The sequence below is a fragment of the Rhinatrema bivittatum genome, chromosome 4 (genome assembly GCF_901001135.1).
Source record: "Rhinatrema bivittatum chromosome 4, aRhiBiv1.1, whole genome shotgun sequence".
In the NCBI taxonomy this organism is placed as follows: Eukaryota; Metazoa; Chordata; class Amphibia; order Gymnophiona; family Rhinatrematidae; genus Rhinatrema; species Rhinatrema bivittatum.
The window spans coordinates 57,995,114-58,021,131 of record NC_042618.1 but is presented as its reverse complement, the minus strand read 5'-3'; the positions used below and the strand labels follow the sequence as shown (position 1 = coordinate 58,021,131).

The following is a 26,018-nucleotide window of genomic DNA, read 5'->3' as shown; positions in this document are numbered from 1 at the left end:
TAACTCCACTGACCAATTCACGTGAAAAGACGACCCAACCTTAGGAAGAAGAGGATCGTCCGCCAGGACACTCCGGGATCGGAAATCCGCAAGAACGGTTCCCTACAGGACAGCGCCCGCAACTCCGCCCGTCTTCAAAGGAAGGGCCTTCGGAGTTGCGCGCTTCAATGGCGCCAACGGAGCCGAGCCTAGGGCGGAAGAACCCAGTAGAAGTTCCAAGACGGACAAGGTGGACGCAATGGAGGACGGAGACGTTCAGCCCCCCGAAGAAAACGGGAGATATCCGGAGGAAGAGCCAAGGAGGCTCCCCGGACCTTACCCCGCAAACGTGCAAGCGCCGCCACCTGGACCCATAGCGAACTGCACGGCAAGCCTTTGACCAGACCGGCTTGAAGAAACGTTAGAATCTCTGCGACTGAAGCGTAAAATGAATCCATCGCTCGCTGCACGCACCAATCCTCAAAAACCGCCCAGACCCAGACAGAAGCCAGAGACGTAGACCGCGTCCTGTACCACAGCAACGAGGCTATCACTGCATCTGAGTAACCTTTTCTCCTCGGGCGACTCCTCTCAAAACCCATGCCGCGAGACAGACGTGATCCGCCACCTCCAGGCAGCCCGGGTCCTGAAGTAGGAGCCCCGCGAACCCATGGAGACGAATAGGAGACGTCACCGACAACTGGATGAAACCTGCGAGCCACGGACGACATGGCCACTCCGGTGCCCCCATGAGCACATGGAACAGGTGCAATCTATGCGCCGCAGAAACTTGCCGACCATCAACCACGGGGAAAACCTGTACAGGGGCAAAATCCGTCGGCCAAGGAAGGACCAGCGCGTCGACGCCTTCTGCTCCCCGTTCGACGCCGACTGTAGAAACGCGGAGCCTTCGCGTTGTTCCATGTGGCCATCAGGTCCATGTGGGGCAGCCCCCCACGGAAAAATATCGTCCGCCAACTCCCATTCCCCGGGGTCTAGATGGTGGTGGCTGAGGAAGTCCGGTTGGACATTGTGGACCCCGGCAATGTGGGACGCGGCGATGGAGCCGAGATGGCAATGTGGGACGCGGCGATGGAGCCGAGATGGCGCTCTGCCCAGCTCAACAGCAGGTGCGCCTCCTCCGCCACTAGTGGACTCCTTGTCCCCCTTGGCGATTGATGTACGATACCGCTGTTGCATTGTCCGACAACACGCGGACCGCCTTCCCCCGGACCACAGGGGGGGAGGGGGGGGGGGACGGACCACAGGGAGGGAGGCCTGCCGGGCCAAGCGTAACGCTCTGCTTTCCAGATGGTTGATGGACCACTGCGACTGGCCGGAGGACCACCGGCCCTGCACTGACTTGCTTAGGCAGACCGCTGCCCAACCGGAGAGGCTGGTATCCGTCGTCACCACTGTCCAGTTGGGAACCAGCCGGGATATACCGCAAGTGAGATGGTCCAAATCAAGCCACCAGTGAAGACTGGCCCTCGTCTGGGCCGTGAGCGGAAGTGGTAGGTGAAACCGTCTGGGCGTAGATGAGCAAAGCCCAAGGAACCAACGCCAGGGTGGACGCCATAGACCCCAGAACCGTCAGAGAATCGCAACCAGCGGCAGCTGAAGACTCCATAATCGACGCACTTTAGGCTGAAGCTTGCGTGCACGAAGCCTGCGCGGTCCAACCTTCAAGATGGAAATGATTCGGTCAGTGATTGCCGCGGTGCGTCCAGGCGAAATCCTAGCCTCCTTGGATCTCACAGAGGCGTACCTCCATGTCGGCATCCCACCGTTTTTCCAGCGGCTCCTCAGATTGTGCATCTTAGGCAGGCACTACCAATTCCGGGTTCTCCCCTTCAGACTCGCCACGGCTCCTTGCACGTGTACGAAGGTAATGGTAGTCGTAGCGGATACAACTTCGACTGGAAGGGTGCCTGGTACACCCCTACTTGGACGATTGGCTGATTCGGGCCAAGTCCGAGGATCGTTGCCATTTGATTACCCCTTTGAGAACCAAAATGGGCCGGGACGTGCCGTCCTTCCTCGGGACAATGAAGTAAATGGAACAACGACCTGTGCCTCACTGATTGGGAGGTACGGGGAGGACTGCTCCTAAGGTCTCTAGGCGCTGGAGGGTGCGGTGCACCGCCCCCGTTTTCCTTGGATCTGTGCAGAGCGACATCAGGAAATTATCCGGTGGAGTTCGTGCAAAACGTAACTCGGAACTGTGCTGCAATAAGTTGAGGACCCACAGGGCGGACGTTATTTTGGCCCAGTCCATGAAAAGCAAAGTCAACCTCGCCCCTACGTTTGGAACGAAGGGCTATGGCTGCCTTAAGGAATGGCCCAGCAGTATCTCATTGCGAGGTCTTGGGCCCCGTGCCGGACGGGGTTCCTCCCTGGCTGCTGTAACGCTTCCCCCGGAAGGACTGCGGCCACGAGGAGGCCAGTGAAGACGTCGAGCGATAAGAAGGCCCAGAGGACCTCTGGGGACGAGATCTCTTGCTACCATGGAAACGGGACGTAGCAGAATAGGAGGACCGAGTTCCGGACCTGTCTTCTGGGAGTTTGAAAACCCGGTTCTCACCCAGGGAAAAACCTCCAGCATCCAACTCTTTACCGAACAACAGCTTTCCCCTGAAGGGCCGTGCCCCAAGGAGAGCCTTGGAGGATCCATCCGCTGCCCCGTTGCGAAGCCAAAACAATGGGTGAGCCGAAAGCAGCGACCATGGAATTAGCCGAAGTACGCAGTAGATCATAGAAATCATCCGCACTATAGGCGATGGCAGCCTCCAGATGATCCGCCGGCGTGGCCTCTTGAGCCGAAAGACCTGCAGTCGCCTGTAGAATTTGGGCCCGACGCAAACTAGCCCGCCTGGCGTAGTTACTACAGAGGGCAGCTCGGACCCCTTCACGCTGAAACCTCGAAGATTGACCTCTTTGTTACTGCCAACACTGCCGAATCTACCTTCGGAAGCCGGAAGCCGTAGAAGCTCCAGTACGTCCTCTGGCAGCGGATAAAGCTTGTCCATTGCCTTGGTCCCCTACAGACCCAGCTCTGGAGTATCCCATTCCTGAAACAATATGTCTGACGCCGAGAAACGGAATGTGAAGGTCACCGCTGGACCAGTGAGCCCCAGCAGGACTGGGTCCATGTTCGCTCCAGGGCGCGAACCTGTCGGTGGGGCTTCCACCCCTAGGTCGTTGAGGATAGCCGGGATAAGCGGGGACAGTTCATCTCTGCGTAAAAACTGAACCACCTTAGTGTCATCCCCATCACCGGTTTGTGATGGTTTGCCCGGACCAGTCAGGGCAGAACTGTCCCCGGACGCTCCATCGGCCCCCCGCAGGGGCTCTCCGGGCGGATCCACCTGATCCTGTGAGGTGGACTCAGACTCCGTATCCTGCGGGACCCTTCTCGGTGGTCGCATTCCCGTTGCTGGAGCCAGGGAGAAATCTGGGCCCTCCCGGGATTTCTTCTTCCATGGGCCGTCCCCCTTAGGGTGGCCATGCCTCTCCTTGCGTCTGCGGCCCTTGTACTTGAGCACCTTGTGCAGTCGGAGCGCGAAAGCGGCCGAAAAACGAGGACCCGGATTTCTTCTGCCGTGGGCCATCCCCCTTAGAGTGGCCATGCTTCTCCTTGCACCTGCGGGCCTTGCCCTTGAGTACCTTGCGCCATAGGAGCGCGAAAACGGCCAAAAACTAGGACCCCGAAACCGAGGAGGACCATCCTTGCTAGCCTCATCCGGGGACTCAGCCCCCCCCAGAGGACCCCCCCCCTCGAAGGCCTGTGCTGAGGAGACAACGCGGGAGGCATGCCGGGATTCCCTGCCGGATCGCGTACAATTTCACGAGCTGACCCCAAGATGGCCGCCGCTCCCGCGCTGAGCGGGAAGGGGTCAGCCGGCATAAGAGAAGCGGCCAAAGCGCGTGACGGCGATGGTGCCGACCGGGATTGGCCCCCCCCCTGTCTGTCCCGGACGGTCCCTCCCGCCCGGAACGCAGGCGGAGCGAATCCCCCCTCATGAAAACCGCGCGCGTGCCGAGCCGCAAGTACAGCAAATCGACCCCTTCGGCATCCGCGCGGTCGCGGCGGAACGGGCGGCAAACTAACAAAATTGAAATTAAATAATTAATTTCTACCGCCGAAAACACTCCCCGCCCCTCGCCGAGCCGAGAAAACTCCCCCCCCCCCCGGCGAAGAAACGGAGAGCCGCACAAGAAAATAAAAGCACAATTTTTTTTTTTTTTTTGTACTCAAACCTGCCGCTGTCCGGAGTCCCGAGTCTTCTGCTTCTGTTGGGGGTGAGTGAACCGGGCTCCCCGGTGTCACCCCCTACGCTGCTGCCTGTGGTAGGCCGGGTCCTCGACCCTCAGCAGCGGCCTCAACCAGGGGGGGATGGTCCCCTCAGAACCTTCCCACCCCCCTGGGAGGCAGGACGGACAGCTTCCTCTTGTGTCTTCTCACCTTTAAATTTCCTTTTTCTTTTTTTTTTTTTTTTTTAAATGAACAAAACCAATAAACCGAAACCAATAAAACCACAAAGACCCTGACTAACTATCAGTCCTCAGGCCACTCAGAGGCTGTGACTAGACCTGCACCACCTACTGGAGACAGAGTAAGACTGAGGGGCTGTGACTGGCACAGGGGCATATATGGCTCCGCCCACAAGTTTTAGTCTGTCTCCATCTACTGGTGCGGAGTCACAACCCAGGTGTCCTGGACTGATCCTGGTACGTACAGGGAATTCCAAAATAACAGCTCTGTGACAGAAAATCGCAGGGCTGTTATTTTGAGCTGAAAACCTGGCTATTCAAAAATGCTTATAAGCTAACTTAAAAAATATCAGAATGCAGAAAACCACAATCTCAAGGACAAAGATAATACTTGAAGAATGAGAAATAAGTAACGAGAGATTTTAATTATCTTAAGACAACTCACTATTATATGAAAATTGTGGAAATAGAACTTCTGTACAACAAACCTACTGTCCTAGACCTTTAGTTAACATGTATTAGAAAACCACAGTAGATTTATATTAAATCTGTTTATTTTATATATTTTATTTAGGCATTTGATATAATGTCGTTCCAAATTAAGATCACAACAGTTTACAATATCAGCATTCATATTCTTGGTCAACAATCACACACAGTGTGTTCACATTCACATTCTAGGTTAAAATCACAATAAATATATGTTCTAGTTCATTTTCATATATATTCTAGGATATCACAATAGTAAGGATATAATCTAGTTCATATTTGTACATGTTTAGATCAACACAACAGTTGTGTTGTGATGATCTATAGTATGAATGTTACTTTTTATTTATTTTATTTATTATTTTTGTTATACCGAGTTTCATGACAGATATCACATCAACCCGGTTTACAATTAACAATGTGTGTAAAGCATGGCGTAACGTAATAAACAATATTCCCAATAAACTGTGAAACTTTAAATACAGTGAATCAATACAGTGTGTGAGGAAGTTACAATAAAACAGGGAAAATTAACTTGGAGCTGGAAGAGGGGGAAAATTGAACAATGCAATATATACATTTCTTCCAATTAATAAAATAGTATAGTAGAGTAAATAAATAAGCCTATGTGGATACATGTGATGGTACATAAATAAGAGACGGTAAAATAAGTGATCAAGGGAATAAATAAGACACAGTAGTGCATGAAAAGATATGATAAAAATGGAACGGTAGTATGTAACCAAGAGAATAAATAAATAAGACACAGTAGTGCAAGGTAATGGTATGATAATACTCAGCAGGTAAAGATGATAATACTCAGCAGGTAAAGATGAGTATAAGTTTATGGTAGGTGGATTCTTGATTAGATCCAGTTATTGCAAACGAGTTTATGAAGATGAGTAAGGGTTTTATTCAAGGCTTGGAAATGCTTTTTTTAAACTGTTGTGATCTTCATTTGGAACAACAGTATATAAAATGTTTAAATAAACAAATAAATAAAATCATGTATTTCAGTCAAATGTGCCAACCAACGCGACTGCGCTATGTTGAGCACAATGCTCACATTGGATGAAAATTTGCAGCATTGTCCAAATCCAAGGTGATGAGTTGTTACACAAAAACCTTAAGGATTAGAAGAGCAATTGTGTATCATATCCTCCTATACACTGGAAGCCAATGAAGTGATTGCAGAACAGGAGTCATGTGATCTCTAATACCAGTGCCAGATAAAATATGAACAGTGGAGTTTTGAACAATTTGGAGTGCATGAATTTACTTGCCTGAAGTCCCACATACAACAAATTGCAATAGTCTTACCTGGATAGTACCAATGCTTGCAATACAGAATAGAAGTCTTGTCCATTCAATAATTATCTCAATTGGTGAAGCATCCAGTGTTTATAAAATTAGACTTTTACCATGAGCCTGCATGGAAAGACTAGTATCCAGTATGACTCCCAAATTACAGACTTAATTTACAATGGGTATCTTGCTGCCTTCAAATTCAAACATTACTAGAAGGCTCACAGAGAGAGATCTACTTAAATCATTACCTCTGTTTTATTAACATTTGGGCCGATTCATTATGGTGCACTCGGCTGAGCGTTTTCGACGTGCTATTTTTACCCCTTATACAGTAAGGGGTAATAGCGCGTGGAAAACATGCAGCCAACCCCTCCGAAACTAATAGCGGCCGCAACATGCAAATGCATGTTGATGGGCCTATTAGCTTTCCCGCACGATTCAGAAAGTAAAATGTGCAGTGAAGCCGCACATTTTACTTTCAGAAATTAACGCCTGCCCAAAGGCAGGAGTTAATTTCAGCTGGCACTGGGAAAGTATACAGAAAAGCAGAAAAAACTGCTTTTCGGTACACCCTCTGACTTAATATCATAGCGATATTAAGTCAAAGGCCCCAAAGATTAAAAAAAAGAAAAAATCTAAAAGAAAAAAAAAATTGGCCCGTGGCCTGCGGGTTGGAAAACGGACGCTCAATTTTGCCGGCGTCCATTTTCCGAACTCGTGGCTGTCAGTGGGTTCAACAACAGACGCTGGTTAAATTAAGCGCCGGCTGTCAAACCGGCTGACAGCCGCCGCTTCCGTCAAAAAGGAGGTGCAGCTGTCAGCGAGGTTTTCTGTATCGGCCCGATTGAGGGCAAGCCTGTTGTGCCTTAGCCATTTTCTTACAGAAGTCATGCAAATTGAAACCAATTGAAATGTTTCCTCCCAAGATGGCATCACAGGTACAAAAAACTTAATGTCATCAACATTACAGTTTGTAATTAGCACCTAATCCTGATAGCAATTTGCAGAGCAGTACTATAAACAATGTGGCAGAAAGGGCTGACCCTTGGGGAACCAGTTGGAATTAATTCCCAATTCTCACTTGTTAGAGACAATCAGACAAGAAAGAAGTAAACCTGTTCAGTACTATACCTATCAGCACTGCAACAGCAATACTTGATGATTGTGTCAAAAGCTGCCGAAATATCCAGTAAGACTACGATGTTTTAAAACCCTGGTCAAACCAGTCTTACTGTATATAAACTCGAATGTGATAATGATTTGGTATTTCATTATTTTTTGAAATCTGAATTGATACTTGTTTAAAATTAGATGCTTTTCCAAATGGTCATTCAGCTGTTTTAAAACAGCTGACCCAACTTCTTTTGCAAGGATCCAAAGAAAGCTTTTTCAATATATGTCTAATTGAAGCCTGTTTTAGAGTAGATGGTAAATACCCTTCAAATGATGACAGATTTACTATAGCTGTAATAAAAACTGAAATGTTGTATAATACTATCTTCAACAAAACTGTAGCAAATGGCAGTAAATGGTTACAATGTAAATTTTTCACAGCCCCATTTACCAGTTTCAGGTTTCACTTGAAACACTAGTAGATTTGGCAGCTGAGAAGCAATGTGGTATGGCTAAGAGAGCTAGCGGTTACCAATCTTGTGTTTAACATGTATTGCCAAAGCTTGCAGGAGAATTCTGTCTCCTGGATGTAAATTATGGGTTTTTATCTGGGTGTTATCCCAGTTCTTGTTATTCTGAGTTTGCTTTTCAGCAGCTTGAGCAACTGTCTGGTAAGCATTAGTCTGCTGTTTCTGTAAATTCTGGACATACTTTAGTTATTCCCCAGCATCATTACCAGCAGGGTGTGAAGAACTGTCCATGAAAACCCTCTTTAACTAATGCTGGACCAGGCATTTAGCTGGTCCACCTTAAAAGACAGAAACGCATGTAGCTCGGTGGGCAGATCCCTGAGAGCAGGAATAAGAGTCTGAAGTCCAGCTGGGAAGAGACAGGCCCCGGGTCTCCTGAAAGCACCTCCAGTAAGAAGGTGAATACCCAAGGTAAAGAATGAATATAAATACTGAAAGTAAATGCTGAGACGTAAAGCTGAAATGTAGAAGCTCTAAGAAATTATCATGGAATACTATGTCATGGAAAAGGAAAAACGAAAGCTCAAATGTTGGAAATGAATATGGAGAAAGCAGAGTTGCTTACCTGTAACAGGTGTTCTCCCAGGACAGCAGGATGTTAGTCCTCACATATGGGTGACATGATCAATGGAGCCCTATCACGGAATACTTTTGTCAAAGTTTCTAGAACTTTGACTGGTACACTGAGCATGCCCAGCATGCCACTAACCCTGCAGTCTCGTTTACAGCAAAAGTACGAGCGAAAAATAAAATAATAAAACGTAAGCAAACTCAACTCTGCGGGGTGGCGGGTGGGTTTCATGAGGACTAACAGCCTACTGTTATAGCCACCGGCCGCGGCGGTCCAAGACCGGAGCCGATCACTCACCCATGGCGTCGGGCTCCCCTTGGGACGCCCGCGGGAGCCGGCAGCCGCCGCTGTTTTCTTCGCGGCTGTGCCACTTCCAAGATGGCCACCGCTTCTGCTGACTCCACCCCCGGCGGGCCTCCTAGAGCAGTGCGCAGCTGCTGGGGTGATTTAAAGGGACCATTACAGGAAATGGTCATGGCTCCTCTTCGGGACTCCTTCCTGGTCTCCTGTATTTCAGACAAGGTCTGCTCTTCAGACCTTGCCTTGGTAACTTGGCTCTTGGTCCTGTGAGTTCCTGTGCCTCAAGTTCTTGGTCTGCTGCCTGTTCATCTGGTTCCTGTTCTTCTTGATCCTTGTTCTCCTCTCGTTGGACGGATATCTCTGGCTTTGACCCCTGACCGGCTTCCGACCTTGTCTCTGGCTTCGACCCTGGACCGGCTTCCGACCATTCTTCTGGCTTAGACCCTCGGACCGACTTTGGATCTTTCTCCAGATATCTACATTTGAATCGACTTCAACCTGCTGGAGGCGCCAGCTATCTGGATTACATGACCTGCAGGAGGCGCCTGCATCCAGATCTTCTTCGGACTCCAGGGAGTCTCCTAAGTCCCAGCGGCCAGGTTCCTACGGGCTCCTCCTGGGGGAATCGCGAGCTTCCGGGGTGAAGTCTTCATTCCACGTCTACATCACCAGGCCTTGCCTTCCGACGGTAGGGACCTAAGAGGGTTTACTCTCCTAGGTAGCGCTAACTCTATCTTGGATCTAGGGTCCACTGCCAGACCAATAACAAACACCTACTGTCCTGGGAGAACACCTGTTATAGGTAAGCAACTCTGTTTTCTCCCAGGATAAGCAGGATGGTAGGCCTCACATATGGATGAATAGCAAGCTACAGGCTGAGTCATATGTATGAGGCGAAGCAGAACCGAACATGTGCAACAGGCACAACAACTGGGATGCTGTTGGCAAGGATGAGGCAGCCTGAAATTCACAGCGGGTCGAGGTAGGACGAGTTGGGTCCCTATACTGGAAACAAATGTTTTAGGACAGACTGGCCAAAGACAGAATCCTGTCGTCCAGCCTTGTCCAGGCAGTAGTGAGCTGAGAAGGTGTGGAGAGAGCTCCATGTCACAGCCCTGCATATGTCAGCAATCGGTACTGAATGGTAGTGTGCTACTGACGTTGCCATTGCTCTGACTGAGTGTGCCTTCACTCGTCCCTGTAGTGGAAGGCCTGCTTGCTGGTAACAGAAAGCGATGCAGTCTGCCAACCAGTTTGACAGTGTTTGCTTGCCCACCGCATTCCCAAGTTTGTTCTTATCAAAAGAGACAAAGAGTTGGGTGGACTTCCTGTGGGCTGTAGTAAAACGCAAGAGCACACTTACAGTCCAAGGTGTGGAGAGCTCGCTCACCTGAGTGAGCGTGAGGTCTTGGAAAGAAAGTGGGCAAGACTATGGACTGATTTAAATGGAAATCAGTTACCACCTTAGCAAGGAATTTAGGGTGAGGGCAGAGAACCACACGGTCATGAATGAACCTTATGTAGGGTGAGTAGGTCACAAGGGCCTGTAACTCACTCACTCTGCGAGTACATGTGATGGCTACTAGGAAAATAACTTTCCATGTAAGGTTTCTGAGTTCACAGGAGTGCAAGGGCTCAAAAGGAGTGTGCATGAGCCATGCAAGTATAATATTGAGGTCCCATGCCATGACTGGTGGCCATAGAGGAGGCTTAAGCTGTACTAAGCCTCTCATGAAGCGACTCACCAGGGGTTGAGCTGTTATCAGGGCATCCCCTGTTCCTTGATGGTAAGCAGTGATAGCACTAAGGTGCACTTGGATAGATGATGCTGGAGATCCAATTCCGAGAGGTGCCAGAGATAATCCAACAGACTCAATGTGGGGCAAGAAAAAGGATCCAAGCCCTTTTGTGTGCACCTCAAGGTAAATCTCTTCCATTTAGAGCAGTAGGATTTCAGCATGGAAGGCTTCCGTGAAGCTACTAGGACTTGAGATACGTCACTTGAAAGTTTGAGTGGTTTTAGTATTAGCCTTTCAACGTCCAGGCCGTCAGAGAGAGGGCCTGGTGGTTCAGTTGGTGTAACTTGCCGTGATTCTGTGTTATGAGGTTGGGCGATGTGCCCAGGCGAATGGGGTCCTGGACAGAAAGGGCGCGAAGTATGGGAAACCAAATTTGGTGTGGCCAGTATGGGGCTATGAGAATCATTAAGCCCCAGTCCTGTTGTGGCTTCACGAGAGTCTTGCTTAGTGGAATCGGAGGATACGCATAAAGCAGGCCTTTGTTCCAGGGAAGGGCAAAGGCATCCCTGGCTGGTGCATGTAGGTCCCTGTGCAGGGAGCAGAAGCTTTGCACTTTGTGGTTCTGACTGGACGCAAAGAGGTCGATGGTTGGATGACTCTACCGGTGGAAGATTCTGCTCGCAACTGAGGGATCCAGAGACCATTCATGGGGCTGGAAACGTCGGCTGAGGCGGTCCACCAGTGCATTCTGTGTGCTCGCTAGATAAGTGGCTCGCAGAAGAATGGAATGTGACAGGGCCCAGGCCCAAATCTGTGCCACCTCCTGGCAAAGCAGATAAGAGCCCGTGCCCCCCTGTTTGTTCAGGTACCACATTGCAACCTGGTTGTCTGTTTGAATCAGGACAACTTTGTTGGAGAGGTAATCCTGAAATGCATAAAGGTCGTACCGCATCGCTCGAAGCTCCAGAAAGTTGATTTGATGGGTCGCTTCGGCTTTTATCCAAGTCCCTTGAGTTTGAAGGCCTTGGACGTGGGCTCCCCAACGTAGATTGGAGGCGTCCATAGATAAGATCACCTGAGGATCCGGTTGCTGGAAAGGAAGACCCACTTGTAAGTTGGCTTTGTGTGTCCACCAGGCAAGGGACAGACGAAGCTGGCTGGATATGTGTACCATGGATGACAGCGGCTGAATAGCTTGTCGCTACTGGGATTTCAGAGTCCATTGGGTCACTCTCATGGCAAGGCGTGTCATGGGGTGACATGGACAGTTGAAGCCATGTAGCCGAGCAACCTGAGTAGCTGGCCAGCTGAGGCTCTTTTTCGAAGGCGGATAAAGCTGGAAAAGTTGAACAGCGTAATCGCACGGTCGTTGGATAAGAATTCTCTGGACAGTGTCGTGTCTAGATCTGGCTCCTATAAAGGAGAGAAGATGAGACAGTGTCAATTGGGATTTGGGGTAATTTATTAGAAATCCCAATGAGTTTAGAAGCCTTATGGTGAGACCGAGAGAGTCGAGTGCTCCTTGTTTTGACTGGCTTTTTATGAGCCAGTCGTCCAGGTGTGGAAAAACGTATACGCATCTGCTGTGTAACTGCGCAGTCACGACTGCCAGGCACTTCGTAAAGACTCAAGGCGCCGAGGCTAGGCCGAATGGTAGTACCTTGTATTGATAGTGACTGCGGCCCACCACAAATCGCAGATATTTGCGAGGAGGAGTGGAGATTGCAATATGGGCGTATGTGTCTTGAAGGTCCAGAGAGCAGAGCCAATTCCCTTGTTGAATTAGAGGAAGCATGGTGCCCAGGGATACCATCCTGAGCCGCTCCTTGCGAAGAAATGTATTCAAGGCACGGAGGTCCAGATTAGGCCGGAGGCCACCGGTCTTTTTTGGAATAAGGAAATATCTGGAGTAGAACCATTTTCCCTGCTGATTCGGTGGAACCGATTCCACGGCTCTGGCCAACAGAAGGGTTGAGAGCTCCGATTCGAATTTTCCTGTGTGGTCGTCCCAACTCCAGGATGGACTGGGTGGGAAGTCCAAGGGTATTTTTGAAAAATTAGACGGTAACCATGAGTTATGATGGACAGTGCCCACTGGTCCATGGTGATTGGATGCTAATTTGTTGCAAAGTGGCACAGGCAGCCCCCCACTGGAATATGGCTCCTGCTCTCTGGGAAAGAGTCAAAATCCAGATGCAGGGCCAGCTTGTGGAGCTGGCTGTGGTCTAGATGTTTTAGTTTGGCGCGCATGTCCCCTCTGAGGTGCCTGAGCCGGTCATGACAGGGATGCAGGAGGGTAATATCTGCGTGGCCTGTAGAATTGTTTCTTGGGTTCTCTATGCGTGGCCACTGCGTCCTGGATCTTATCCCCAAACAAATTGTCTCCTGTACACTGTAGATCTGCCAGTTTGTCCTGCACTTCCAGGCGTAAGTCTGAGGCCTTAAGCCAGGCCCAGCGTCTAGCACTTATGCCTGCTGTCGAGACTCTGGATGCTGTTTCAAAAGAATCAAAGGCAGCTCTGACTTCATGTTTACCTGCTTCCATTCCTTTTTGAAGGATGGAGGACAAGGCTTCTTGTTGTTGCTGTGGTAGTGTCTCTGCAATCTCTTGGACTTGTTTCCACAGATTTCTATTATATTGGGTCATGTATAGTTGATATGCTGCAATTCGCGATATCAACATGGATCCTTGGAAAATCCTTCATCCCAATGCATCCAATGCTTTCTGTTCCTTACTAGGAGGGGCAGAAGAATGTTGACACGATCGTTTAGCCTTTTGCTGAGCTGATTCCATAACTACAGAGTGGTGGGGCACCTGACTCTTTTGAAAACCTGGGGCTTGTTGAACCAGGTAGGTAGCATCTGTCTTTTTATTGACCTGGGGGTACCGTACCTGGATGTTCCCACAGGCGGTGCATGAGGTCCAAAAGAACTTCATGTACCGGTATTACCATTATTTCTTTTGCAGCATCTACAAATTATAAGATCTCCAACATTTTATGGTGAGCATCTTCCTCCGTGACCAGTGTAAAAAGTATATTCTCAGACATCTCTTTGACAAAACTGGCAAAGGAGAGGTCTTCTGGAGTAGATCTTCACCTTTCCTCCAGTGGTGAAGGCTCTGAGAATAGGTCCTCGGATGTCCATGATGAATCATCTGAGGATGCATCGCCCCATGGATTATAGAACTTTGGCCTTCTCCCGGTGGAGCTCTCGATGGAGGAAGCATGCCAAAGCTGAGAGGGCGGGAAGGCATCGATGGTTTTGGTCAGGGGAAACTATTAACCAATCGTCTAGGTAAGGAAATAGAAGAATTCCCTGACATCTCAAGTGGGCCACTGCCACAGCCAGGCATTTGGTGAAGACTCTGGGAGTGGAGGAAAGTCCAAAGGGCAGAACCCTGACTGGTAGTGTATGGAGTTCACCTGGAAGCAGAGGAACTGCCAGCAGGAGGGAAGTATCGGGATGTGAGTGTATGCATCCTTGAGGTCTAGAGAACACATCTGATTGTTCTGTTGTATGAATAGGAGGACTAATTTGAGGGATGCCATCTTGAATTTCTCCTTCCTGAGGAATTTGTTTAGGGCTCGAAGGTCTAGAATGGGACGGAGACCCCCTGAGCATTTCGGGATGAGAAAGTATTGGGAGTAAAATCCCAAATTGATTTTGTTCTTTGGAATTATTTGGATGGCTTGTTGCTGTAGCAGTATCTGTAGTTCATGCTCCACTAGGTGAACAGTAGAGACATCCATCACTCTGGTAGAAAGATGAGGAAGATGAGGTTTGGAGATAAAATTGAGACGGTATCCCTCTTTACAATTTGGAGCACCCACTGGTCTGAGGTGATCTTTTGCCATTCTGGGAAGTAATGTTGAATTTGTCCCCTGATCGGTAATTCCGGCTTTGGCTGCGATATTTTCAAAAAGACTGTGAAGGTTTTTGGAGAGGGGTCTGGACTGGTTTCTGTTTCCTTTCTCTCTGGCGGGTTCTAGCCAGAAGTGTCTGAGGCTGTGAATGAGGTAGCTGGTAAAACTGGAATTGCTGTGGTCTATATGGAATGTAAATTTTGTATGGTCTTCTTTGAAAGTACGTAGGTTTTCTTTAGAGGTAGTGCCTAAAAGAGGATTGGGGATCTACAGATCCTGAGAGAGATTGGACTGATACATTTTGTTCTTTTAGTTGAGCTAGCATATTCTTAAATTTGTCTCCAAACAAATTGTCTCTCACACAAAGGAGGTTAGCCAATTTTTCATGAATATCTTCTCTGATAGAACTGGAACGTAGCCACGCCATGCGACAAGCTGCAATGGCTATGGCAGATGTTCTGGCAGATGTTTCAAAAGATTCATATACTGTCTTTAGAAGATGTCTGAGACCCTCTTCCATTTCATAAAAAGGTGTGATGGGCTGTCCTGTGTCTGAATGGAGAAATGGTTTTAGCAATTGGAGGGATTCATAAAGATATTGGATGATGTAAAATTGATGTGGTTGTATGTGGGAAATGAGCATCGCACTTTGAAAAGATTTTCTGGCATTTTCATCTAGAATCCTATGATTCCTTATAGGAGGAGTTGAGGAAGGTAGTTTGGTGTTTTTTCACTCGCTTCATAGCTGATTCCATGACTGATGCATGTGGAAGCTGAACTACTCCGTAAATGTTAGATTTTTGTAATCTGAGCTTCAGATCTATTTTTCTAGAAACTGGAGCCATTGATTCAGGGGACTCCCAGGTTTTTGATAGAACGGAGTCTAATAATTTGTGAGATGGTAAAGCTGATAGTTCAGCGGGAACATCTAAAATTTTTAGGATACCAAAAACCTCCTCCCTGGAGTCCGGTAGTTTTCTGATTTTTACTCCTAGGAGGATACCCAGTTTCTCAATAAAACGAGAATAAGTAAGGTCTTCAGGTGGAGATGAATGGTCAGGCAGCTCCTCTGGTGGATTGGAGGGTATACAAGTAGAGCTGTTAGGGGAGCAGTTGCCCGGTGAATCCTGCAGTGTCGAATGAGGTGAATCGGCTTTCTTTGTGGTCTGCTCTGGGTTGGGAGAGCGTGGCGAGTCAGGAGTAATGGGGTATGGTATGTCCCCTGTAGGATCTGGAAAGTGTGGTGCAGGTACTGCAGATGCAAAGATGAAAAAAGATTTGTTATAATTGCAGAGATTTGATTTATGGCCTCCTGGAAGAGGATGTATTTGTATCTCCTTGGTCCTTCTGAGGTTGAGCTTTTGGTTGTGTAGCTTTAGAAGGTAACTTCTGGCGGTGTATGCCCGCAACTAGGATGTCGGAAGGAGGTTGGCGGGGTCCAAGAAACTTGCTCCTGTCAGGGAGGTATGGTTCTCAGAGTTAGTTCTTCTTGTAAATGTGATGATTTGTGATGGGAATGAGAAGAAAATCCCAAGCATTTGGATCAACCACTTTGTGAAGAGGATGAATTAATCGAAAGTGGTTTTTGAGGGGAAACCCATGGAGGATGATAATATATCCAAGATGGGGTCCTTTTTAAGGTGAGCCCTTGATGGGGATTTATTTTTAAATTTTGACAATGCATGCGTCGTGCGTTGTTCTTGCGTCATAGAGTTTGAATGATGGTACAAGTGCGTCGGTGCATCGTGGTTTTTGCTTCGAATATGCATCGTTGCATTGTGATGATGGGATTGCGTTGTTGCATCATGTTTGTGTTGGCTGCGACCTTTGCTGCTCACCTCCTTTTTGCCTGCACTGGTATCTCTTGGACGAATGGCGGCCTCCGCTTCCATACGCCGCCTTTCTCGGCGTCCCCAAGACAGCGTGAGCGACTCCGTCCGCCATCTTGACACAGGGATTACCTAGGGCACGTGCGCACACACGCGCGCCAGGGCATCTCAAATACATGTCATGGCGGGAACCTCGGAGCATCCCCTCCGCATGACGTCATCTCCGCCTGTGTATTTAAGCCTGCCTAACAAACCTTCCTACGAGTTAGCAAGGACTTCCATCCTGCTATATTCCACTCCTTTGGAGATGCTTCGCTAAAGAACCTGACTCTCGAATGCTTTAGGTATCTACTCCTCGGGGGCCTAGTCTCGTTCCAGCTATCCGCTCCTCAGAGGGCCTTTCTGCCTAGAGTACTCTTCACCTGTTCTGGGTGTGTTTGGTCTGCCTGGCGACGTCGCTGCTTCTGCTGACGGAACTTCGCTGTACCCCGTACCTCGGGCCACTACCGTGCACACCTCAGCCACCATCTCTGCACACTACAAGAGTGGGTACCACCAGCTGTTCTACTCTGCTGACCTCCTGCTCTATTCTCATCATTTCTCCTGTGATTCTCAGCGTACCCTGCGCTGTGGGCCACTACTGGATCATTACAGAGAAGTTTCATCTAAGGAGGGATTCCCCGGGTTACCCCGCTCCATGGACCACTACCGGGGATATCAGCTTGAGCTACCTGGTACTCTGGACTGTGCCTCTCTTCACATTGGTGGGAAGCTTCTACATTTCCAGTATAATACAGTTATTTCACTTGTGTCAGTCTCAGCTAAGGCTAGCCTATCGCAGTGAGTCCCCACAGGGGTTCTCCCTGTGAGTGGAGCCAACTCTTACCGCGATCCAGGGTGCACAACATACCAGTTTCTAACAGTTTGTTTGGATATGACGCATTTTTCGCCAATATGGAGTGCTTTGGCTTATGGGAGCAGGATGGCGTTGATGCGTCGTGTTTCTTTTTTGATGCGGTGTCTGGTTTAGCCAGTTGCACCAGCTGTTGCGTCGTGTGTCAATTATCTTGCGGCACAGCGCACTTGAGTCAGGACCACGCTCCTCCTGCTTCAATTTTACCTTTTTTGCATCTGAGGTGGATCGATGCTTCTTTGGACTTGATTCAGCCAAAGAGAATCGTCTAGGTAAATTGTGAGTCTTCATCCTGGACCCCGGGAACGATTGAATAGAACGTCTTGGGGTGGTGGCATATGAGCCCAAAGCTGGAGAGTGGTCCTGTCGAAGGCTAGCTGTTTTAGCGGCCCTCTGTCTTTGGGGTCTTGGGGACATGCATCCACAATCCCGACATGACGCTTGGTCAAGGTCGGGGCCAAACAAATATAACAATAATAGTGGTCGTCAGTGATGGACATTATGTGTCCACACTGACAATATTTGAAGCCAGGTTCTTTCGCGGCCATTAGAGCACTGAAAAGTCCTGTTTTTAATTAGTGAGTCACTGTAGAAGGTCTCTGAGGAGAGAAGAAGAAAAAGCATCTGTGCCCGAGCGTGGGAAAAAAATAACTGAAGCGGAGGAGCCGCAAACTGCACACAGGAAGCACATGCGCAGCTCAGAGACTTTAATCCTTGAAAAAAATGTCTGAGTGCATCGTCTGATGATGACCACCCCCCTCCCCCCCAAAAGGGCAGGGCTAATTCAGCCTGCTTATTAACGGAAAACATGGTATTGCGAGTGCAGATAGGGAAAAAGTTGGAAGAGAGGTGGTAGGTAAGGGTTTATTAAAATAAAACAGGAAAGGAAGGGTTGAGGGCAATCTGTGACACCCTCCCACAAAACTTAGTCTTTCCTTGGGGTTTGGGTGGGTTGAGGTAGTTTGGCCCGGTGGGGTCAATACATACATATTGGGGAGAGGAGTTGTAATTGGGCCACTGGCCCACAAAGGTCTTATTTTTTTTGTTTAAAGTTACTGTGCTACTTAACGAGCTATCTTTGAATATATCTTTGAAGCTATCTGGTTAAATAGAGAGTTATCAATCCACAAAAGACCGGTTAACTTAACAATCTAATCTGTTAGATTTTTAAGTTATCTGACTACAAGTAGCAGAATAATTTTAGATGAGTATATTCAGCAGAATGTTTATACCGCTGAATATGTGAGACACGTTATCTGGCTAACTTTAACTGGGTAACTTGTCTACTCACCAGCTTACTGAACATGGACCTTTTTATTCTTTAGGACAACTAATACACAGTTTTCTGTAGGGAAACCCATAACAAACAGTTTTCCATTCTTTGGAAAACCGAACTCTGGAAACTTTTGATTCAAAAAACTATTTAGCTGAGGCAGCTCAACCTTGTTTTTACTTCAGGGAACATGCCCTTCAGTCCGGTGTTGAATATTCTGGCTACCGTTTCACACTAGCATCTCTCTTGAAGACAAATAAAATCTATGGGTGGTGTGATTTCAATATTTTATTTCAAGTTCTTAGGTTGCCAGATCATTTGTCTTTTCTCCAGCTTCCAAACTGTTTGTACAGCAGTTGTGCACACATCCTTCCTCTGCTTCCCTGAAGATCTTTCTCTATCTATAGCTCTCTCTGTTTGGGGGCATGAATACAGTCACACTCCTCAGATATGAACTCACTCCTGATTAGATGAGAATCCTTGTAAGGTTTTCTTATCTGCTCCTATGCTTGGATGAAGATCCATAAAAATTGCAATATATTAAATGGATCCCCACCAGGCAGCAGTCCAACTGGATAAAGTCATTGTCTACCCCTTCCAGCTTTTTTGTCCTAAGGAGGATGAAAAGGGCCACAGAACAATATAATCACACATGACCTATCAGTGTGGCTCATGGTTGTGGCTCATCATCGGAGAATAATAGTAGAACTCGTTGCATAAAATAGATTTCAGTTTTCAGTTAATAACTTTTCAAGAATTTTGCAATGGAAATCCAATGCGGAGGAAGAACAAAGATGTAAAATCTGTGGTAGGAATACAACATATATTAGCAGAGTGACAAACCGTGATGTTTAATTGTCTAATTAGCAACACAAAATGAGTGTATATGATGCTGTTACATAAAATCCCCTTATAAAGAGGTATGCAAGTATGATTTTACCCATGTAACACAATCGTTGAAAGTTATTATATTCATCAATCGCAATAAACTATGTATTGTATAGTAACTAATTTCAATTTATATTTATTGAGTGTGCAATTCAACTGAGTTATGGCATCATAACTCATAATCATATTCCCTCTAGCTTCAATATTTCTGAGCTACATAAATGACTGTATATCTGGAGATATTCAGAATCTGGCATTTCTGCTTCTGCTTGAAAAAAAGATATTCAGCACAACTTGAATATTTGAATCTGCTTTATAAAGATTTACTCTTGTGCATAACTGACTGTATACTAAATCCCCAAATGTTATAGACTAGTGGCCAAAATAATACTACAAGCATGACAATAGCTTATGCCACAAAGACTTGAGATATGTAACTCCACCTGTACCCTTCACCTTATGCTCTATGACTCTGCTAATCTTTCATATAGTACTCACAGTAAAAAAAAAAAAAAAAAAGTATATATATATATAGAGAGAGAGAGAGAGAGAGATATTTATTGAATGTTTTTAATTAACAGAAATTTTGAACAATATACTACAAGGTATTGAAGATGTAAACTCCGTAAACTCCATCAGTTTACTTGCTGAATACCTGCATTACAGGAGGAACATCCAATATTATCTATAAGAAATGTTGAAAGTGGTTCAGCTATTATTGTGATCTAAGAGATAGAAGACTTGTGTGATGCAGCTCATATTTTTTAAATATTTAAATATGTCCATCAAAAAGGTCTATTTTTAGGAAAAGGAAAGACATCTAACAAGATAAAAAACATAAAATAAAACATATGTAGGTTTTTTCCTACTTTTTGAAAGACATATTTTAATCATTGCTAGAGAAACAAGATAAAGAAGCAAAATATTAATACATAATTTGTTTTAGATCTAGCACTACCAGTACTGCATGTCAGTCATGGACTATGTTTACACACCATTTAAATGGGGAAATTATTGTATATTCAATCTACTTTCATTCTTTTGGTGATGAAAATGTGACAGCATTATATATAAATGGAAAGATGCACTATTATATGAATAAAGAACAATGAAGTATCCTGTATAACATTTCTATAGCATGATTCAACTTTTATTCTTTATTCAAAACATAATGTACCATCCATTTACTCATAATGTATCACTTTTTCCAAAGCACAGCAAGGAAAATAGATGGTTTTCTTAATAGATGATGTCTCTGCAAGACATAAAAGCTTGGTATACTTATTTATAGGTATACTTATTTATACAGTACAGCAAATATGTGTTTTTGCAAGGAATCAAATCAGCAAAAGTAAGCATGAAAAAGCAAAGAATATAGTAATAAAAATAAATATCAAACATTTTTTTCTTTAGCCAGCACTAGTATTCTGTAGTCTGGTTACACAGCACGTGCCATATAATTAACATAATTAACAACTGTATAGATTCCACATTATACTCATTTTTACTAAATGTCATGATACATTGTTCTTTTTAAGTCTGCATTTCTTATTTGTTGATCTTTTTGGAAGAAACTCTATAATATTTTCCAGTTATTACATTTTGAGGTAGATATTGAAAGATGAATAGCTAAGTAACTGGGTCATTTATCATCTCGTGTCAAGGCCTTAATACTAGTATTATGGCCCTAACGCATCTGTTAAGTAATGCAATGCGTGCTAATATGCAAATGTCACATTAGTTATGCAGGTGGGAGGAGTTTGGGTGGAGTTAATGGTAATGAGTGGTTCCTAACATTCAATAATCCAATATGATAGAGTAATGTATAGCAAAAGAAAATTAGTTCTTACCTGATAATTTTCGTTCCTGTAGTACCAAGGATCAGTCCAGACTCCTGGGTTTTGCCTCCCTTTCAGCAGATGGAGACAGAGAAAGATTTGAAAGACTCTGCCTTATATACCAGGGTGCCACCCACAGTCTGCCAGTATTACGCAATGTCAAAGCAGAATGATTCTAACTCAAACTAACTATGTACATGAACCGGAAACTTAATATGGATCACTGACCCCAACTATAAACCAGACCCGTTAAAAAGGGTAAATGACATAAGCCTCTGCAGAGCAAATGAAACGAATGCAACGTAGCGGACCCTCCATCACCTTCATGCACTAAGTGGGTGTACTCTGGCCTGATCCTTGGTACTACAGGAACGAAAATTATCAGGTAAGAGCTAATTTTCTTTTCCCTGTACGTACCGGATCAGTTCAGACTCCTGGGATGTACCAGAGCTGTTACTTACCGGGTATCGGTTCCAGAGAGGCCCGCTCTCAACACACTGGCTCCGAAATTTCCTTTCCTCGAATCCTGGACATCCAGTCTGTAATGTCTTGCTAAAGTATGCAAAGACTTCCAGGTAGCCACCCTGCAAATCTCTTGCGGGGAAATCTGATGACACTCTGCCCAGGAAGCCACCTGGGAACGGGTGGAATGTGCCTTAAGCCCCACTGGTAAGGGCCGACCACGAAATAAATAAGCAAAATTTATTGCCTCTTTTAGCCACCGGACTATCATGGTCTTAGACGCCATATTACCCCGCTTTGGACCACTCCAGAGGACAAAGAGATGATCCGAGACTCTAAAATCATTAGTCAATCCAGATATTGCAGCAGGGCCCTGCGAACATCCAATTTTCTCAAATCTCTTGAAAGGGGATCCGACTGATCCAGATTGGCAAAAGACAGGAGTTCCACCAACTGATTCTCATGAAAGGAAGAAATCACCTTCGGAAGAAAAGATGGAACTCTCCGCAAAGTAACCCCTGAATCAGAAATTCTCAAAAAGGGTTCCCAGCAGGACAATGCCTGCAGTTCAGAGACCCAACGCACAGATAGTAGATAGTAGAAAGACTAGGGGGCACTCCATGAAGTTAGCATGGGGCACATTTAAAACTAATCAGAGAAAGTTATTTTTTACTCAACGCACAATTAAACTCTGGAATTTGTTGCCAGAGGATGTGGTTAGTGCAGTTAGTATAGCTGTGTTTAAAAAAGGATTGGATAAGTTCTTGGAGGAGAAGTCCATTACTGCTATTAAGTTCACCTAGAGAATAGCCACTGCCATTAGCAATGGTAACATGGAATAGACTTAGTTTTTGGGTACTTGCCAGGTTCTTGTGGCCTGGATTGGCCACTGTTGGAAGCAGGATGCTGGGCTTGATGGACCCTTGGTCTGACCCAGTATGGCATTTTCTTATGTTCTTAAGAAATCGCCACCAGAAACACCACCTTCAAAGTGAGATCCTTCAGGGTTGCCCTCTTCAAAGGCTCAAAAGGCGGTGCGCATAAGGCCGTAAGAACTACATTTAAATTCAAGGACGGACATGGAGAAGTCACTGGCGGGTGTAAATGTTTTGCTCCTCTAAGGAAGCGAGAAACATTAGGATGTGCAGCCTAAGCCACGCCCCGTATGTTCCCTCGTAAGCAGCCTAAGGCTGCCACCTGGACCCTCAAAGAACTACAGGACAAGCCCTTAGCTTACCCTGCCTGAAGAAAACCTAGAATGCTGGACACGGATGACCGGATGGGAACAATACTATGCTCAATGCACCATGACTCAAAAACCTTCCAGACCCGCACATAAGATAGAGAAGTCGAGGCTTTGCGCGATCTCAGCAAAGTAGTCACTACCGAGTAACCTTTGTTCTTTAGACGCTGCCTCTCAAAAGCCATCTCAAAAGCCATCACAGTACCATCTCAAAAGCAATCTACCTGGTCGAAACAGACGGGCCCCTGATGTAGTAGATTTGGAAGGGGTGGAAACCACAATGGACCCTTCACTGTGAGATTGACTAGATACGCAAACCACGGATGGCGAGGCCACTCGGGCGCCACCAGGATTATATCTGCCGGGTGGTTCTCTATTCGCCGGAGCACCTTGCCGATAAGAGGCCACAGAGGAAACACAAAGCAGAACGGTCGTTGGCCATGGTAGGACAAGTGCATCCACACCCTCTGATCCGGTGTCCCTGCGGTGCACAAAGAATCGCGGGGCCTTGGCATTCCTGAATGTCGCCATGAGATCCATTGAGGGCATGCCCCATTTGTCGTAAATGAGCTAAAAAGCTCTGTCCGCCAATTCCTACTCTCCAGGATCGAGCTGATTTCGACTCAGAAAATCCACGTGCACGTTGTCAACCCCTGCTATGTGGGACGCGGCTATGTTTACAAGGTTTTGTTCCACCCAACTGACCAACAGGTGAGCTTCCAACGCCACCAGGCGACTCTTTGTACCTCCCTGACGATTGATGTAGGCCACCTTGGTTCCATTGTCGGACAGCACCCGGACTGCCTTCCCCTGAACCAGAGAGAGGAAGGGCTCCAGCGCCAGACGAACTGCTTTGGTCTCCAGATGATTGATAGACCACTGAGACTCCTTCGGAGACCATAGTCCCTGGACCGACTTCCGCAAACAAACTGCTCCCAAACCGGAGAGGCTGGCATCAGTGGTGACTACCGTCCATTCTGGAATCACCAAGGGAACCCCATGGCCCAGATTGTCCGAGCAAAGCCACAGCATAGTCCCAGACTGGACCGAGCGGACTCCGTTAACAGCAGGAGGCAATAAAACTGTTCGGAAACTGGACTCCAGCGGGAAAGCAATGCGGATTGTAAGGGCCGTATGTGAGCAAACGCCCATGGAACCAGTTCCAGAGTGGATGTCATGGATCCCAGGACTTGCAAGTAATCCCAGACTTGCAGAGGCTGTTTCACCAACAGAATCCTCACTTGTCCCTGTAATTTGGTAATTCGGTCTGACGTTAGAAAAACTTTCCCCTGATGTGTGTCGAACAAAGCTCCCCAAAATTCCAAGGATTGTGAGGGGGTTAGGTGACTTTTGGCTCTGTTGACCACCCAGCCGAGAGACTCCAACAGTTGCAGCACAGGGCTGATCGCTGCCAGACACAGGTCTTCGGACTTCGCCTGAATCAGCCAATTGTCCAAGTATGGGTGCACCAACAAACCTTCCTGACGTAGTTGTGCTGCCACCACCACCATTACCTTGGTGAACGTCCTGGGGGCTGTCGCAAAGCTAAAGGGCAGAGCCTGAAACTGGAAGTCCTATCCCAGGATGAAAAATCTCAAAATTTCTGATGGTCCGCCTTGATCCCGATATGCAGATACGCCTCCGTTAGATCCAGCGATGCCAGAAACTCTCCTAGCTGGACTGATTTGATGACTGAACGCAACGTCTCCATGCAGAAGCAGGGAATCCGAAGACATTTGTTGACCCACTTTAAATCGAGAATGAGACGGAAGGACCCCTCTTTCTTTGGAACGACGAAATAAATGGAGTAGCGGCCCTTGAGCTGCTCAGGTGGAGGGACCGGCACAATTGCCCCCAGATCGATGAGACGGTGCAAATTCTGCTTTACCGCTTGACATTTTTCTGCGTACCCGCATGGGGAGATCAGGAACAGTGGGCTGGGCCGGTGTGCAAAATCTATAATGTAGCCGTGTTTTATCACAGAGAGTACCCATTGGTCTGAAGTGATTTTGGCCCCTTCCTCATAAAACAGAGACAGTCTGTCCCCTACCACTGGTACCGAGGAGTGGGCCGGCAGGCCATCATTGTGCAGCTTTTCTGCCTGGGGTTGCCTGGGAAGTACCAGGTCTGCCGAAACGCCATCCATGAAAGGGCTGCGACAAGGTCTGCTGCCTGCCCGTATTCTGCCGAAAGGAAGTGGTAGGTGCTTGGGTCGTTCGAGATCTTCGACTCCCACCAAGCAGGACCTAGAACAAAAAACTCCTCTGGACCTCGGTCTGTCTTCTGGCAGGTGGTGAATCTTATTTTCGCCCAAGGACTGAATCATGTCTTCAAGTTCTTTTCCAAATAACAGCTTGCCTTTAAAAGGTAAAGAACCCAAATGGGATTTAGAAGACACATCCGCAGACCAGTTCCGCAACCATAATAACCTGTGGGCTGACACTGCCGAGACCATGGAGCGAGCGGAGATCCATAAACGATTATGAAGTGCATCCGCACTATAAGCCACCACCGCCTCCAGGCGACTTGCCTGCCTAGCTTCCTCTTCCAAAAGTCTCTCATTGGCTTGGAGCTGTTGCACCCAGCGTAGTGTTGCGTCCGTCGGTCTCAGACGGCTTCGACCTCTGTGCCTCACCTTTCTCTCTGCTCTCCCCGCTAGCCTTGGGAAGATGGCTACTGCTGCATCTGCATGCCGCTCTCTCCGGCGTCCCCGGAACGGCAATGGCAAGGCAATCCGCCATGTTTCTCCTTCGGGCCTCCTAGGGTGCACACGCGCACGCCACCCACGTCTTTATCCATGTCACAGCGGGAACCTCGGGAGTGGCTCCCTTGAGTGACGTCACGCCATCCGGGTATTTAGCCTGCCCTTCGTTTGCTAACACATTGAGTTAGCAAGGATTGGACTTGTCTGGTCTAAGCTACTCTGCCGCTTCCATGCTGCCACTGGAAGCTGTCTCTGCCCTTCAAGGTAATTCTCTAACCTGGGTACCCGCTCCTCAGGGGCTCTTTGCTTTCTTTCAGGTGCCTATCTGGGATCAGGTACTCGCTCCTCGAGGGCCTGCTCTCCCTGGCTCGGTGCCTGTATACCAACTGCTTCTGCCTGCTGGGATCTCCATCTATACAGCTACCAACTTAGTGAGTAATCTAACATTGTCAGTCTGACTCATCTATAGCTCTACACTG

General features: G+C 47.3%; 1 protein-coding gene across 11 annotated transcripts in view; it reads right to left on the bottom strand.

The window, feature by feature from the left end:
- The window catches only part of C4H14orf39 (chromosome 4 C14orf39 homolog), a 702,704-nt gene that overhangs the window by 195,634 nt on the left and 481,052 nt on the right, over positions 1-26,018 (bottom strand). For 10 of the 11 annotated variants that reach the window (XM_029598172.1, XM_029598168.1, XM_029598170.1 and 7 more), the window contains one exon: positions 19,948-19,977. The exons of the other annotated variant lie outside the window; for it this stretch is intronic. In XM_029598172.1, the coding sequence (XP_029454032.1) occupies positions 19,948-19,977 (30 nt within the window). The remainder of the gene's footprint in view (positions 1-19,947; positions 19,978-26,018) is intronic. 11 annotated transcript variants of the gene reach the window in all.